Source organism: Eretmochelys imbricata, chromosome 23, assembly GCF_965152235.1.
Source record: "Eretmochelys imbricata isolate rEreImb1 chromosome 23, rEreImb1.hap1, whole genome shotgun sequence".
Classification (NCBI taxonomy): Eukaryota; Metazoa; Chordata; order Testudines; family Cheloniidae; genus Eretmochelys; species Eretmochelys imbricata.
In genome coordinates, this window is record NC_135594.1 from 5,583,671 (window position 1) to 5,598,869 (window position 15,199).

A 15,199-nucleotide genomic window follows, 5' to 3' on the forward strand; every position below is an offset into this window, starting at 1 on the left:
GCTGGCTCTTGCCTGCTTCGGGGTGGGGAGGTAGCGTGGCCGGTGCCATGGGGTGAATCTTGCTGGCAAGTTCCATGTGGGGGCCAGGCTGCTGGCAGGCACCGTGTCATGAGAGCCAGGCTGGGGCAAAGGATGGCCGCTGCTGGCTGTAAATAGTCTGGGAGGCCGAAGGCGTGTTCCAGAGTTAGACCCACACTCCTCTGCTTCCCCTCCAGAAAGGGGCGGTTGGATGGGGCAGGGATGGGACCCACATGCTTTAAACTTTGGTTCCCATCTTCCCGTTGCGGGTAACAAGCTGTTTGGCTTCTGTGGGTTGTGAATCAGAAGGAGCCCGGGGAGCTACATTCTTCTCTGCAGCTCTGGCTCCTCCCCTCCCCAGAGCTGGTCTCTGTGTGAGGAGCCGAAGGGGGCCAGATGCCACAAGGGTGGGCGACCTGTGGGCAGGGCAGGCTGCGGGGGACTGCGGCGTCCTTACAAAGCTGTGACTGATGCAGGGCTGGGCCCAGGCACTGGCTCAAGGGCCCTGGAGCCTGATGGCCTCTGTCAACTGAGCAGCAGCAGCAGGCTGGGCTGATTTGCCCTACGCTGTCAACACCCCCTGCCCCAGCTAGGGTTGGGAGGAGGGGCAGCCTCCTGGGCTGGCTGGGGGCAGCCACTGAGAGTCTGTTGGGATGGGAACAGCTGACACTCCGAGGGGGGGAGGGAGACTCCCAACTCCTTTACAGGGGCCACCATGTGGCAGCTGGGGAAGCAACTGATGGGCCATACTGGCCTGGTGGGGTGGCTTTGAATGGGAGAATTATCTGAAACGGTCCCATTTCCTACCCCCTGTGCCAGCCAGACCCTGCCCCCAGGGGCCAGATGGGAGCCAGCACCCCCAGAGGGGAAAGGCCCCATGTCCCATTCCCTACCCATGTGGCTGGATCAGCACCCCATAGAGCAGCGGTTCTCAGATGGGGGTCTGGGCCTCAAGCAGGTTTCAGGGGGTCCACCAAAATAAACCCGTCTTAAGCCCTGGGCCGGGTTTATTTTTGTCCCTATATTCTCCCTTTGTGTGTTCTAGGCAGGGGGGTGTAACTAGCTCGCCATTAAATACAGCTCTTCAGCTACTAGCGGTGCTGAAACCCCCTTGCTGGGCACAGGTGGGCTGGGGAGCTGTTATAGCCTGTTCGGGGGGCCTCAGAAAGAGAGGTTGAGACCCCCTGGGCTAGAGGCGAAAGGTCCCATTCCCTGCCCCTCTGAGCCAGCCAGCCCCATACTCTTCCTTTGTGCCCGGAGCCACCGTGGGTCGGTGCTGCTGGATCCGTGGGCATCTCTTCCTCAGCGCTGTCTCAGCATGAGCTTACCCCTGGGCCCAGCTGCTCCTCAGCCAGTGAAACTCGACCCCCGCGGGGCCCCCGTGCTCTGCTCCGCTCTCAAAGTGACTTTGTGTTGCTCTCACACAGAACAGCCCCTTTCTCGCCGCGCAGCCACTGGGCCAGATCGGTTACTGCTGGCAGGAGGATGCGCCCCCCTGCTGCCGCCGGGGGGATGAATTATTGATCAGGGGCAGATGGGCTGTTTGGCAGGACATCTCTTGCTCAGCTGGAGCGATGGGCAGGGGCTCAGGAAAGGAGAGATGGGCCTGGGCTGATGGGAAGGGGCAACAACATGACATGGGGCAGAGAGAGCAGCTGTGTATGTCAGACCAGACCCACCCCACCTGGTGCTGGCTGACGCTGGCTCCACATTGCACCCGGCACTTCCTTGCCTGGCAGGTCTGGCCCTCCCCGATTGGACCCAGCCCCGGGCAGGGAAACAGCCAGGCCCACACTTCTGCCAGCACCCTGGCTTCTGGCACCCTTGGGGACTTGTCCGGTGCTAGCTGGGCACCAGCACCTCCCTGGGAGCTGGGGTGTGTCGGAACTGGAGCCTTCTTGCCCCTGGGGATGGGGCGGGGGGTCACTTCCCAGCCCCGCTGAAAGATTCTGGACTCAGTTAACTCCCAGGGGATGGGGGACTGGATTCCTGCCTGGTGGCCTGGCCAGACCACCCCCCTTGTGCCTGTCTCCCCACAGATCCTGGCACAAGAGGCAGCTGGGGGGGACCCAGAGAGGGGAAGGGATGCAGCGCTGCAGCGGGTGGAGGGGGGTCACTGTCCCCCATTGCAGAGCCATCAGGTTCCATCTGCAGGATCCCAGCGGGCAAGGGATCAATTTCCCCCCCACCGCAACCAGAGCTCCGGCCTGGCTCCAGGGTCGGACTTTCATTGTGATAAGGCCATGCTGGCTCAGCCACCCCGGCCCTTTGCTGCTGCGCCTCCTCAGGGCCAAATCATCCCCTTCCCTCCTGTCGCCGCCACTGGGGGAGGTGAAGGAAAAGCACCTGACAAGGCGAAATCCAAGCCGCGGCCTGCGCCGAACCCGAGCCTCCATATCGAGCTGCTTCCTCTCACCCCGGCACGTGGCAGAGATGCCCAGAGAGGCAGAGCTAGGTCCTGGGAACTGCAACACAGGTGGGATTGTTCCAGGTGGGCTGAGATGCGGCCACCTCTGGGGTCGGGATGCAGAGGCTGTTTATACAGGGATCCCTCACCCAATCAGGGCTGATAAGATGAGATGAAAGGGGGCCTATTGTACTGGCCTCCCTGAGCATGAGGGGCTCCCAAAATGTCTATAACTGGGAGGAGGTGGGGCCCCAGCCAACATGGTGTACCAGGGACCTAAATTTCTCTTGATGGACCTGCACCCAGCACCATGAAGCAGCCACCTCTAGGGTGGGGTTGTGGCAGTTATTTATAAGGAGTACCTCACCTAGCACTGAGATGCAGCCACCTTTGGGGTGGGGCATGGAAGCTGTTTATACAGGGCTCCCTCACCTAGCACTGAGATGCAGCCACCTCTGAGGTGGGGGCATGGCAGTGGTTTATTATTTGTGTGGTAGGACTGCCTGGGGGCACCAGTCCCAGAGCAGGGTCCGTGTGCCAGGTGCAAACGTAGGAATGACTCACCTAGCAGTGAAATGCCACCATTCAAGGGAAGGGCACCCCGCCCCATTCCCTGGAGCACAGCACCCCACAGCATTGCACTGGGGCCTGCCCTGACTGCGAGGGAAGAGCGCCCCCTGCTGATTTGTTTATGGTGATGTCCCAGCCTGCAGCAGCCTGGCTCTCCACCCATGCACAGATGTGCTGTCCACTGCCTGGGGACTGGCCGGGAGTGAGGGGGAAGGGGGCTTCTGAGCTGGGCCTTGCCAAACTCACTGCCCAGATCACATGCAGGATTTGTTGGAGGGGCCGAGTTCCCCACTGCCCCCCTCCCCCCACGCACACGTGCCAGTGAGCTGCAAACCTGGCCGCTGGCTGGTGTTGGCTATGCCCTGTGGTTGCCCTTTGCCTACCCCCACTGGGAGCTGGGGAACCGGCTGGGCGGGGAGCCCCGGGTGTGATCTGGGCACCATCAGGATGCTACATCCCCTGCCTGCTTTGGGGATACTGGCCCACACTGGCTGCCAACGCCCCTCCGGGCCGGGCCTCTGCCAGGCTGCATGACTCAGGAAACCACCCGTCTCATGGGCGACAGCATGTGTGTGAATATGCCCCTCCCCGCCCCCCAACTGCAGCTCTGCACCTTCCTTTGTCTCTCCCCCCACCCGCTCTAGCGCCCATCTCTTCCTTCCCCCCAGCCCTCGGTGTTCCCCTCCCCACCCCATTCCTCCCTCTGCCCGTCCATCTCAGCCCTCTCCCCGACAATCCAGCCACAGGAGGGGGTCCGGGCAGCCCCACGAAGTGCCCTCGCTAGGAGAGGCTGCGGAGCAGGGCCTGGCATGGGTGGAAGCCAGACCCCTGTGTGCTCGTCTGCAGGGCTCCAGGCTGCCCCTAGCAGGATCCAGCCCGACGCCTGTGGGGAGCCCACGCCAGAGGATCTGGGGGGCACAACGCTGGCACGGATGGGGCTGCCAGGCTGGGATCTGGGACCAGGCTCCCCTCCCCGAACTCTGGTATCCACCCAGATCTGGGGGGGGGGGAGGCAACTGGGTCCCCACAGCCTGGCCACCCCCCACCCCCAAGCTGTGCGGATGGGGGTCTGTGGGCCCAGGGGTCTCTGCCGACTGGGGTCAGCTGTGCCTAATACAGCTGTGGTGCCACAGCACCCCCTGGTGGGAAACAGCAGCACTGCAGGCATGCCATGGGGCAGGGTGAGTGGGGGTCCCTGGCGCACCAAAATGAATACACAGCCCAGCACCGCCCCACGCGTGGGCGCATTCACACGCCCAGCCCGGCACTGCCCCATGCCCCATACCCTCCCCTCCCCGCAACCCCCTGACGGACAGAGCAGCAGTGAATTCAGCAGGGAGATGCCTTTAATGAGCTGACGGACAGAGCAGCAGTGAATTCAGCAGGGAGATGCCTTTAATGAGCTGACGGACAGAGCAGCAGTGAATTCAGCAGGGAGATGCCTTTAATGAGATGATCCAGGAACAGGCTGGAGCCGCTGCCTGGCCCGAGGGTCCCGCCGGGCTGGCACAGAGGAGAGCTGAAAGGCTGAACCAACCTAGCTGCAGATAGCTGCTTGCTGGAGCCCTGGGAGGAGAAATTCCACCTCCCCGGCCCCTCGGCCTCGCCTGCATCACCTGGCAAACCCAGATGGCCTGGTGCCGCTGCTTCCCTCGCTGCTTTTCTCCCGCCAGGGGCCAAGGACACAGGCTGGGCCAGTTCCCTCTTGGGTTCTCCTGCGCTGGCCCGAGGGCGTGGGGTGGGGATGGGGGTGGCCACCACTTTGGGGAACCAACCCCATCCAAACCCAGAAGGAAAGAAGAAACCTGGAGGGGGCGGGGGGGGGGGCATCGCTACAGGGCGTGGGCTTTGCAAAACGTATGTGGCTGTCTCTGGGAGAGCGGTTCGGGGGTCAGAGCTGGGGGGGGGCTGGGAGTTAGGACTCCTGGGTTCTGTTCCCAGCTCTGGGAGGGGAGTGGGGTCTAGTGGGTTAGAGCAGGGGGGGCTGGGAGCCAGGACTCCTGGGTTCTAGCCCTGGCTTTGAGCAGGGAGTGAGGTCTAGTGCATGGGCAGCGTGTGACTCCCACGTTTGGGGAGGCTGGGCATGAGCATAGGATACTCCCTAAAAGTGGGGGGGGGGGCGACCGGATCATGACCCTGCCCCCTACTGCGCCCCGAGGTCCACCCCCGCTCGGCCTCCTCCCCCTGAGGCTCCACCCCAGGCCCTGCTCCTGCTTGGCCCCCTCCGCCCCGGGGTGGAGGATTCTTGGGGGAAGAGGCGGAGCGAGGATGGGACCTTGAGGGGAAGAGGCTGAGTGGGGGCGGGAAGAGGAGCAACATGGGCGGGGCCATGGGGGAAGAGGCTGAGTGGGGGCGGGGCCTCAGGGCGGAGCATGGGAGCCCTTTCGGGGGCAGCACTCCAAAGGGGGTGGGCCAGCGCGCCTCCAGAGGGAGGGGCACTGCATCCTGTTTAGGGGAGGCTTAGCCCCCCCGGCCTCTTATACCTGCCACCCGTGGTCTAGTGTCGGGGTTCTCAAACTTCATTGCACCGCGACCCCCTTCTGACAACAAAATCACTTCACGACCCCGGGAGAGGGGACCGAAGCCTGAGCCCGCCCGAGCTCCACTGCCCCAGGGTGGGGTGGGGGCCAAAGCCCGAGCCCCACTGCTCTGGGCAGGGGCCCAAAGCTGAAGGGCTTTAGCCCCAGGCAGGGGGCCTGCAACCTGCGTCCTGCAGCCCTCGGGCTTTGGCTTCGGCCCCGGGCCTCAGCAAGTCTAAGCCAGCCCTGGCGACCCCATCCAAGGCATGGGTCATGATCCACAGTTTGAGAACCGCTGGTCTAGTGGGTTAAAGTGAGGGGACTGGGAGCCAGGACTCCTGGGTTCTTCTCCCATCTCTCCTGTCCCTAGCCCGGGGGGCCGCAGGGTGGGGGGGTCCTACTCCCCCTAGGGACCAGTGACAGTCTTAGCTCAGCGGTGACCCTCTAGGTATGAAAGAGGCTCCGGGAGTCCCAGGGGGGCCAATCCCGTGGGCCACCAACCCACGTCACTTCCCTGGTAGGGGGCTGTTGTGGCTGGCCAGCTCCAGCCTGTTGGACGGCGTGAGTCCGGAGGCGGAGAACTTGCCTGGGGCGGAGGCGGGCAGGGGGTGCCATGTGCAGGGGAAGGTGGCCGTGAAGGCCTGGCGGAAGGAGCGCATGCGGAAGACGTACACCACGGGGTTGATGGCGGAGTTGGCGTGGGACAGGACGATGGTCGCCAGCACGAGCGGGCTGGGGATGGGGCAGCCGGGGCAGACGAGCTGGAGGGTGTTGATGACGTGGAGGGGCAGCCAGCAGAAGGCGAAGCAGAAGAGGACGATGAAGAGCGAGGTGGCCAGCCGCAGCTCCTTGTGCAGGACGCGGCGGCGTCGGGCCTGCCGGCTCACCTCAACCTCCCGCTCGGCCACCTTGCGGATCTGCCGCTTGGCCTCCAGGAAGATACGGCCGTAGAGGACCAGCATGATGGCCAGCGGCACCAGCATGCAGGCCATGAACTTGAAATAGACCTCGAAGGTGTCCTCGATGAAGGCGTTGAATTTGCACTGGCCGTCGGGCGGGAAGGGTTTATGCCAGCCCATGAGGGGCAGTGCCCCAATGAAGGTGGCCAGCACCCAGCTGCTCAGGATGACCAGGAGCGAGTTCTGGGGGCTCATGAGGGATGGGTACTGGAAGGGCTTGAGGATGGAGATGTACCGCTCCACTGCAATGGCCAGCAGGCCGAAGACCGAGGCCTGCGTGAAGATCAGCAGGGTGCAGAGCATCAGCAAGCACAGAGTCGGCCGGCCCCGCGGCAGCCCCGCATCCGCCATCTGGGCGCAGGGGATGGCCACGGCCCCCACCAGGATGTCGGCCGCGGCCAGCGAGACCAGGAAGTGGTTGGTCACCACGGCGCGCAGCTTCCTGTCCCGCAGGATGACAGTGCAAATGAAGAGGTTGCCGGCGACGGACAGCACCGCTGTGACGGTCTCCGTCAGGAAGTAGGGCACGTCCAGGCCAGGCAAGCTCCCGTTCGATGCCCCCGGGCAGGGCGGGGGAGTGATGGGCGGGAAGGACGAGTTGGGGAAGGCGTTGGTGGCAGGTGGGGCTCTGGCCATGTTAATCCAGGTGCCTCGCTGGGCCGTCAGTGCTCCCCCGTCTCCATACTCCATCAGCGCGGCTGCACGGAGGGAAACCAGAGCTCAGCATATGGCCAACCCGCTACGGGGGGTTGGGCTACGGGGGTCGAATTCTGCTCTTTGATTTGGTGAGCGGGAAGCCGGGAGGGGGTCACTGGCCTGGGATCTGCAGGTCAGACCAGAGGATCTGGTGGGCCCCTGCGATCGGGGGGAGAGCCTCCGAGAATGCCCAATTCCCCTGCTCCTGAGGGCTAAGACATGGGAACCTGGCCCTGTTCTGTTGGAATCAGAGGGACACGGGATATATCTCCCCGCCTCGTATTAATGGCTATCGAGGGGCCACATGCCCGCAGACGCTAGGTATTTCCATACATCCAGTGACGTATCTTATACAGCCGCTACTTCCATTACCAGGGAGGGAGCAGTTCACCGAGGGCTGGGGTGGATTCTCCGTCCCTGGCACTTTTCTCAATCAAGGCAGGCTGTTTTTCAACAAGACCTGTTCTGGCTCAACCGGGAATTAACCCAGCGCCATCCTATGGCCTGAGTCATCCAGCGGGTCAGCCTATATGGTCCCAATGGCCCCTCCTGGCCTTGGAATCTCTGGCCCAGGGAGAGGTTGGACCCAGGTGAAAGCACAAGGCAAGTTGGAGGGGGGCAGATTCCTGGTGTGCAAGGCGGGGGGGGGATTAAGGCATTAATCCCACATGCAATGCCCATATGCCATGCTGTAAGAAAATATCTCCAGTTTGCTTTACAACTTTGAAAACGTTCTCTCTGAACTTGTGAACACAGCCACCGGAATCGTCTCCCACCCCACACCCCGCCTTCCCTGCCAGAGGGACTGTTGAAAGCAGATGGGCCATGGAGCGGGTTGGTCAGATGGGGTTAAAACAGCCCCGGGGGGTGGGGGGGGGGGGCGTGGCGGGACGGACAGGACTGCCCTGGGGGAGCCAAAGGCTAGGCTGATGGGGAAGGCAGCCACAGCTGGGGCCACACCCCAATCAGGCCACAGCTGGCCTTATAACAGGCTATGAGCCAGGTGCTCAGGCAGTCTCTCTCTAGCTATAGAGAGAGATGGGCCTGGCTAGCTTACCAGTGTACCCAGAATGAAGCAGGGCTGGGGAAAGGCCAGAGGAGTTGGGGAGCTCCAGGCAGGAAAGCCCCCTTCCTGCAGGCCTTGCTGAAGGCCTAAAGCAAGTACTGGGGTTGCAGAGCAGCAGCCCAAGTTTAGGCAAAGGCAGCAGGTCCAAACCCTCCTTGCTGATGATGAGTGGTACAGACTGCAGTCTGCTCCAGTGTGCGTGGGCTAGATGAGGACTGGCAGTAGCTGCTGAGGCAAGGTGGGGATAGAGGGTGGGGGAAACCCAGAGACTGTGGGGGGTCTGCAGAGGGCAGAACCCTGAGGGAAGGGGCAATGGGCTCTGGGAGGGACACGGAGGCCTGAGGCAAGCGGGACACCAGCCTGCAGAGGGTGCTCTGAAAGCTGGAGAGCTAATTCCCAGGATGACCAGCGGGAGGCACTGCACTGGTGAGCCATGCCCTGCTACAGGCCATCAAGGATCATTGCAATACAGAGGATTGGTTAATGGCCCTTTCCAGCACTTAAGAATTGCTATGTGCCAGGAAGCTCAATCTGTGAGCTTGGAAACTGAAGGAAGGAAATCAAACAAAGCCACAGGAATATTTTCTGTCTTTTTGGCTGGTTGAACTCCTAAGGAAGCTAGAGATTCCCCGGGGCTGCCCTGAAAGACCCTCTGAATTGACTGATGCATCTGCCATTTTGTTGCCCAGTCACGCAGTTTTGTGAGGTCCCTTTGTAACTCTTTACGGTCTGCTTTGGACTTAACTAACTTAAGTCATTTTGTATCCTCTGCAAATTTTGCCACTTCCCTGTTTACGTCTTTTTCCAGATCAAAGGAATACTGGCTCTGCTTAATTTGCATTTAAGCAATAAACAAAGTAATCAAGCAGGAAGGAAAAGAAAGGGTTCTTAAACAGGTGAGGAAAAAGCAGGGAACATCCTTCCTAATAGACACTTTCTCTCCTGAATCTCAGCTGGAAAGGCTTTTTAAGAGGGTGACTGACACCCCCTCCCCCCCTGCTCTTTGCATTCATGGCATCTGAAGCAATAAGAGGCATTCTGGGGAGAAGGGGTCCTGACCTAAGAAGTTTAGTCAGTAAAACTACTGAAAGCATCTGATGAGAGATCTTTCAGTTGAATTTAGCAGAGTTTGTTAAATTAAGCATTGGTTGCATTTTATCTTTACTTTTCTTGTAACCATTTCTGGCTTTTATGCCTCATTACTTGTTCTCACTTCAAACCTCTCTCTTTGTAGTTAATAAACTTGTTTCTCTGTTTGATCTAATCCCATGTGTTTGAACTGAAGTGTCTGGGCAACTTCATTTGGGGTGGCAAGTTGCGTGCCTATTATTTCTATTAAAGCAACAACAGACTTTGTATAATTTGCGTTGTCCAGGGGAGGACTAGGCAGTACAGGACAGACATTTCTGGGGGAAAATCTAATGCTGGGAGTGTGTTGGGGTTACCCAGCAAATTAACCAGGGCTGGTAAGAGCCAGGGTGTGACAACAGCAGAAGCACAGGCATAGCTGGGAGTGACTTGCACGCTGGAGGTTCTTTGTGAGCAATCCAGGCAGGAGGGTATAGCAGCAAAGCAAGGTAAAGGGTACCCGGGTTAGAGGGCAGGGGTGACACAGCTACAATCCAGATTAGTGAGTATCTTGTATGTCACAGCCCGCTTGCCAAGGGTGAGGGAGGCAGGCTCAAGCCTCGGTCGACAGCTCTCAGCCAAACCTAGCAGGCCACTTGGCTCAGCTCCCCAAACAGACCTAATCTTTAAGCAGGTGGATACTTGCTTTAAGCACGTAGCAAGAACAGAACGTTTGTGTGCAGACAAGACCTGAGTCTCTTCCCTCCAAGCTCTGCTCTGGCCAGGGCCGTCCCTCAGGGGGTGTGGGGCCCGGGACAAGTCAGCCCCTGCCATAGGCGCAGGAACTATGCGGGGGCTGCAGCACCCCCAGGCTCCCAGCTGCAAGCCTAATGCCCAGGGTCCCGGTTGATGGCCCCGCATGCCCTGAGCTCTGGCTGCTGCCCCATGCGCCCAAGGTCCTGGCTGCCAGTCCTGTGCAGCAGGGTCTCAGTTGTCGCCCTATGCCCAGGGTTCTGGCTGCAGCCCCGTGCGCCCGGGGTTTCTGGCACCAGCCAATCACACTGGCCTGAGGCACCCCCCCACAAAAGTGCGGGGCCCGGAGTGGTCACTCCCATTTGCCATACCCAAGGAACAGCTTTGACTCGGCCACCAGCTCTGGTCAGGGTGGCATTTCTGGCCTGGGATGTGCAGGAGATGAGGGTGGCTAATCCTGAAGGGCCCTGCTGGCTTTAGAATCTAGAGCCCAGGCCCATATCCTTGCAGATAAGACACCTAACACCCCCTCCCTCCCAAGACCTCTGGGGTTCTGTTCTGAACATTTCCCAGGGCCACGTGTGGCCCAAAGAGCCTGGGCTTACACTGGGCAGAAGCAGACACGCTTCTTACATTTGAGGGTGAATTTAAGCCCAATGAAGGGGACTGGCAGCTCCTGCAATTTGCATCCCTCTAGTTATCAACAGCACAGGGCCAGCATAGAGCCTAAGGAAGCAGGTGTCCCTCCCAGTCGGGTAAATTTCAACACTGCTATATGCTTTCCGTCTTTTTCTTTCACCTCTGTGATGAGATCATCTAGGCCTAGTGGATAGAGCACTGGGCTGGGGCTCAGGCGATGTGGCTTTTATTTCTGGCTCTGTCACTGGCCTGACAGGTGACTTTGGTCTTCCCTGGTCTGTGCCTCAGTTTCCCCATTTGTTAAGCACTTTGAGATCCAGTGATGATAAGAACTAGGAGTTATTACTGCTATGAGCCGAGTGAAACCTCACCATGGGTTAAGAGCAAACTGATACGGGAATGAATCCTCTGTGTCAGAGACAGTCGAGGGGCCTGCGTAAGCCTCATAGAAACTAGCCCCATGTGGGCAGAGGGTTCAGCCAGGCATTGTGACCCAGTGCGGGTGGGTGAAGCGAGATAATGGAGAGCAGACAAGGATGGAGAGGTGAGAGGCAAGAAAGCCAAGCAGGAGACTGTATGTGCAGCGTGGGCCTGGAAAAAAGACACAGAGAACTCTGGGGTCTGGGATTGGCTAAAGAGGCTCGGGGGGGAAGTGGGGTGAGGGGCTGTAAGCTAAGAGACTGCTCCTTTTGGTCTTCGTGTCATCTGTATTCAGAGCCACAGGACTTCATACATTCTGGGGGTTGCGTCAAAGAAAATACCAGACTCCATCAATGTCTCCTCCTCTCTGGAACATCCCCAGGGCCCTGGACTTTGGCTGGCCACTCGGGACAGAAAGGGGCAATGGTATTTAGTGTCCCTAGCGGGCCCAGTCCTCTGTCGTCTTGCCATTTCTACGGTCATTTGCACCTGTGCAAAGCCCTGCTAGATCACGTACAGGGGTATCAACCAGGACACAAGGTGGGGGACCGTCTAGCGGATAAGCAGAGCTCTAGAGAGAGCCAGATTCTGCTGCCAATCTCAGCGTAAGCTCAGAGTGAGTTCATTGACTTTGTGTTGCCTGCTGTGACAAAGTCGCTGCACGTCTTGGGATATTCGGGATTTCCCTGAAAGCCCCAGCTGCTGGAGTCCAGGGGCAGCCAGAGGCTCTCAGCGTCAATTGTAAAAATAACGCCTGTTTCCAGCCCCTGTGTTTGCGGAGCGAAGCCCACAAATCCATTTAAAAATAATAATATTGTGGTTTTTTAAGACGCTGTCAGGCTTTGGAGGACCCGACGCACGGGTTTATGCTGTTTGAGGTGGCAGTCTTGTTGTTACTGCCCTGCAACAGATCAGAATAGGCCCCCAGCTTTTCAGAGATCTGAAAGGCCGTCCACAAATGCTTCGGCTCCTGGGTGATTTTTTTTGTTAATGGTAGCGTGAATCGCTCTAGCTTGGTATAAACCCCCTTTTAAAAGTGGGGTTGGCACACTAGCGGGTGAAGCACTGGCTGGAGACTCAGGATGCCTGGGTTCTGTGTCTGCCCCGCTGGGTGAACTTGGCCTGACTCCCTCCCCCCACCCCTCTGGTCACTTAGGGGAGTAACTCCACCGGAGACCGCAGGAACAGGGCTCAGAATCTGGCTCAGCAGCCGGAGTGCTTCGGAGACGTGAGGGGCCATTTCCAGTGAGGAGCAGGAAAGCCAAGTCACAAGCAGGTTATTGATCACAGCCAAGGCGTGGGAAGATGGTTTTGATTTTCTCTGCAGCGTGGAGCATCTGGGCAGATCTCTCCTCATCAGTCCCATCCCAGGGCAAGGACATCAGGGAGAACCCCGGTCTCTCCCGCTGTCTGCCTGCGGGGCACAACGGTTTTGCTTCCTGGGATGTTTTTGGCTAACTCAAGTTACTGGGCTGAGTACAGGGGTAGCTGGGTAAATGTAATAGCCTGGGGTACACAGGAGACCAAACGGGGCGATCTGCTGGCCCCATCTTGCCACAAAAACTCTATGGATGTATGTTACAGCCATGAGCCGCAGTGGCAAAGGCGAAGGACTCACCTGTCGAGGCTGCATATCCATCTCTGCTCCCACAGGGCATCTGTCCAAAGGGCTCTCATGCGGTCAGCTGGTGGCCGGCATGTCCCCAAGCCCCGTCTCGCCAGCAGCCAGCTGTCCCTGGCCCATCAGAGCCCAGCACAGCTCGGTCCGCCGCAGCCTCACACGCCAGGTGTTTGCAAGGATTGGATCTGATAAGCTGCTGTGCCTATCAAGGCAGGTGCTCTCCACAGCGGGAGAGGGAACTGGGTGGACGAAGGAGGAGGGGATGTTTGTTGGTGGCGCTGAAGGGAAACAGACAGAGAGGCTGCTGGGCTGGGCAGGGGGGCCAAGGACGTTACCCCTCCCCCTTGATTCCTATTGATGCAACATCCAACAGGGTTCAAAGATGCTCTTCATCAGGGTCATATGGGGGAGCAAAGTCCTTGGGGCAGGTGACCCCCCAAATAAAGGTGTGACACGCAGGAAGCGTGGCTACAGCCCCCCCTCCAGCCATGGATTCTAGGGGCAGGGGGTTACCAGGGGTGATGAGGCATTCTCCCCTCCACCCTACAATTTCCACCATCGTTTCCTCCCCTTTGTCACTTCTCCTTCTCCCAGGGCCGCTGTCCTCCAAGAGGGGCTGGACCCTGAGGAGATCTGGCTGCAATCTGGGGAGGGGACAGAACTCCCTCCCCAGGGGGAGGGCGGTGGAGCTTGCAGCTGAACCAGGGCTCAGGAGGGTGCGCTCGATTCCCAGCTACACTGGGGCCACTTTTATCAGCAAGACTCAAAATCAAACGTGGATGGATGCAAGAGAAAGAACATTTGGCTGGTCAAACTAATGTAGACCGGGCCTTGTACTGAAATAAGACCCTCGGCATTGCCTTGTGCTCCGGTTTAGCTAGATCACACCTTAAATTAAACCAGGACAATTTCCCTGCGTAGACTCAACTTCACTTACCAGGCAACACTGATGAAAACCAGATTGAAACTGATGGAGAGTGTCCACACACAAAGGATGCGTCCACCCTAGGAGAAAAAGTGGGGGGATCTTACCACTGGGGAAAATAATATGAGGTAATTTCCTAATGTGGACCCAGCACTTTGTGGGGTTTGGGACCATTAGGGCAATTTCCTGGACAAACCATATTGAATGATGTTAAAAGGGAGGACATGATAGAGGTCTATAAAATCATGACTGGTGTAGAGAGGGTAGGTAAGGAAGTGTTATTTACTCCTTCTCCTTCTAATACAAGAACCAGGGGTCATCAAATGAAATTAATAGGCAGCAGATTTAAAACCAACAGAAGGAAGTATTTCTTCACACAACGCACAGTCAACCTGTGGAACTCCTTGCCAGAGGATGTTGTGAAGGCCAAGACCATAACAGGGTTCAAAAAAGAACTAGATAAGTTCATGGAGGAAAGGTCCATCAATGGCTATGAGTCAAGATGGACAGAGACGGTGTCCCTAACCCTGTTTGCCAGAAGCTGGGAAGGGGCAACAGGGGATGGATCACTGATGATGACCTGTTCTGTTCATTCCCTCTAGGGGTTCGTCAGATACAAATGCAAATGTGTATGGTGGGATCGCATGGAAAGTCTTTAGGACAAGGGTGGCCAAACTTTTTGGCCCGAGGGCCACAATGGGGTGCGAAACTGTATGGAGGGCCAGGTAGGGAAGGCTCTGCCTCCCCAAACAGCCTGGCCCCCGCCCCCATCCACCCCCTCCCACTTTCCGCCCCCTGACTGACCCCCTCAGAACCCCAACCCATCCAACCCCCCCCCGCTCCTTGTCCCCTGACTACCCCCTCCCAGGACCCCTGCCCCAAACCACCTCCCCTGGGACCCATCCCCATCCAACCCCCCCTGTCCCCTGACTGCCCCCCCGACCCCTATCCACCCCCTGACAGCCCCCCCGGGACCCACCCCCTATCCAACCCCACCGTCCCCTGACTGCCTCCCCCAAACCTCTGCCCCATCCAACCGCCCCCTGCTCTCTGTCCCCTGACTGCCCCCTGGGACCCCCTACCCCTTATCCACCCCGCCCTCTTACCATGCTGCTCAAAGCAGCAGGAGCTCGCAGCCACGCTGCCTGGTCGGAGCCAGGAGGCAGCACAGCGAGGGAGGGGCTGGGGACTAGCCTCCCCGGCCAGGATAGTCCCATGGGCTGGATGTGACCCGCTGGCCATAGTTTGCCCACCTCTGCTTTAGGAGGAACATGGGATTCGCGCAGTCTCTGGAAAGCATTACGAGCTTCAAGGGACAATGCGGCAGAGAGGAATGCTCTTCTGGGAAGTGAAGTGGAAATTGGTGGCAGGAGGGGTTGCAAACCCCTATCTAAGGACTCGGCACATGAAGCATTGCCCGGTGCGGGGGACACACCTTTGCGTGATGATCTGCTGATTCTCTGTGCCGTGAGGATTGTTCAAAGCTGAAGGGTGGAAAGGAGTCACCGAGTTACTCAGGAGGGGGCTTATTTGGAGTG

At 58.9% G+C, this 15,199-nt stretch overlaps 1 protein-coding gene across 1 annotated transcript; it reads right to left on the bottom strand.

Annotated features, from left to right (window-relative positions):
- Positions 1-6,020: 6,020 nt before the first annotated feature.
- On the bottom strand, positions 6,021-7,163 carry LOC144279275 (adenosine receptor A1-like). Its single transcript, XM_077840765.1, has one exon. The coding sequence runs from the start codon at positions 7,161-7,163 to the stop codon at positions 6,021-6,023; it is 1,143 nt and encodes a 380-aa protein (XP_077696891.1).
- Between the last annotated feature and the right edge of the window lie 8,036 nt (positions 7,164-15,199).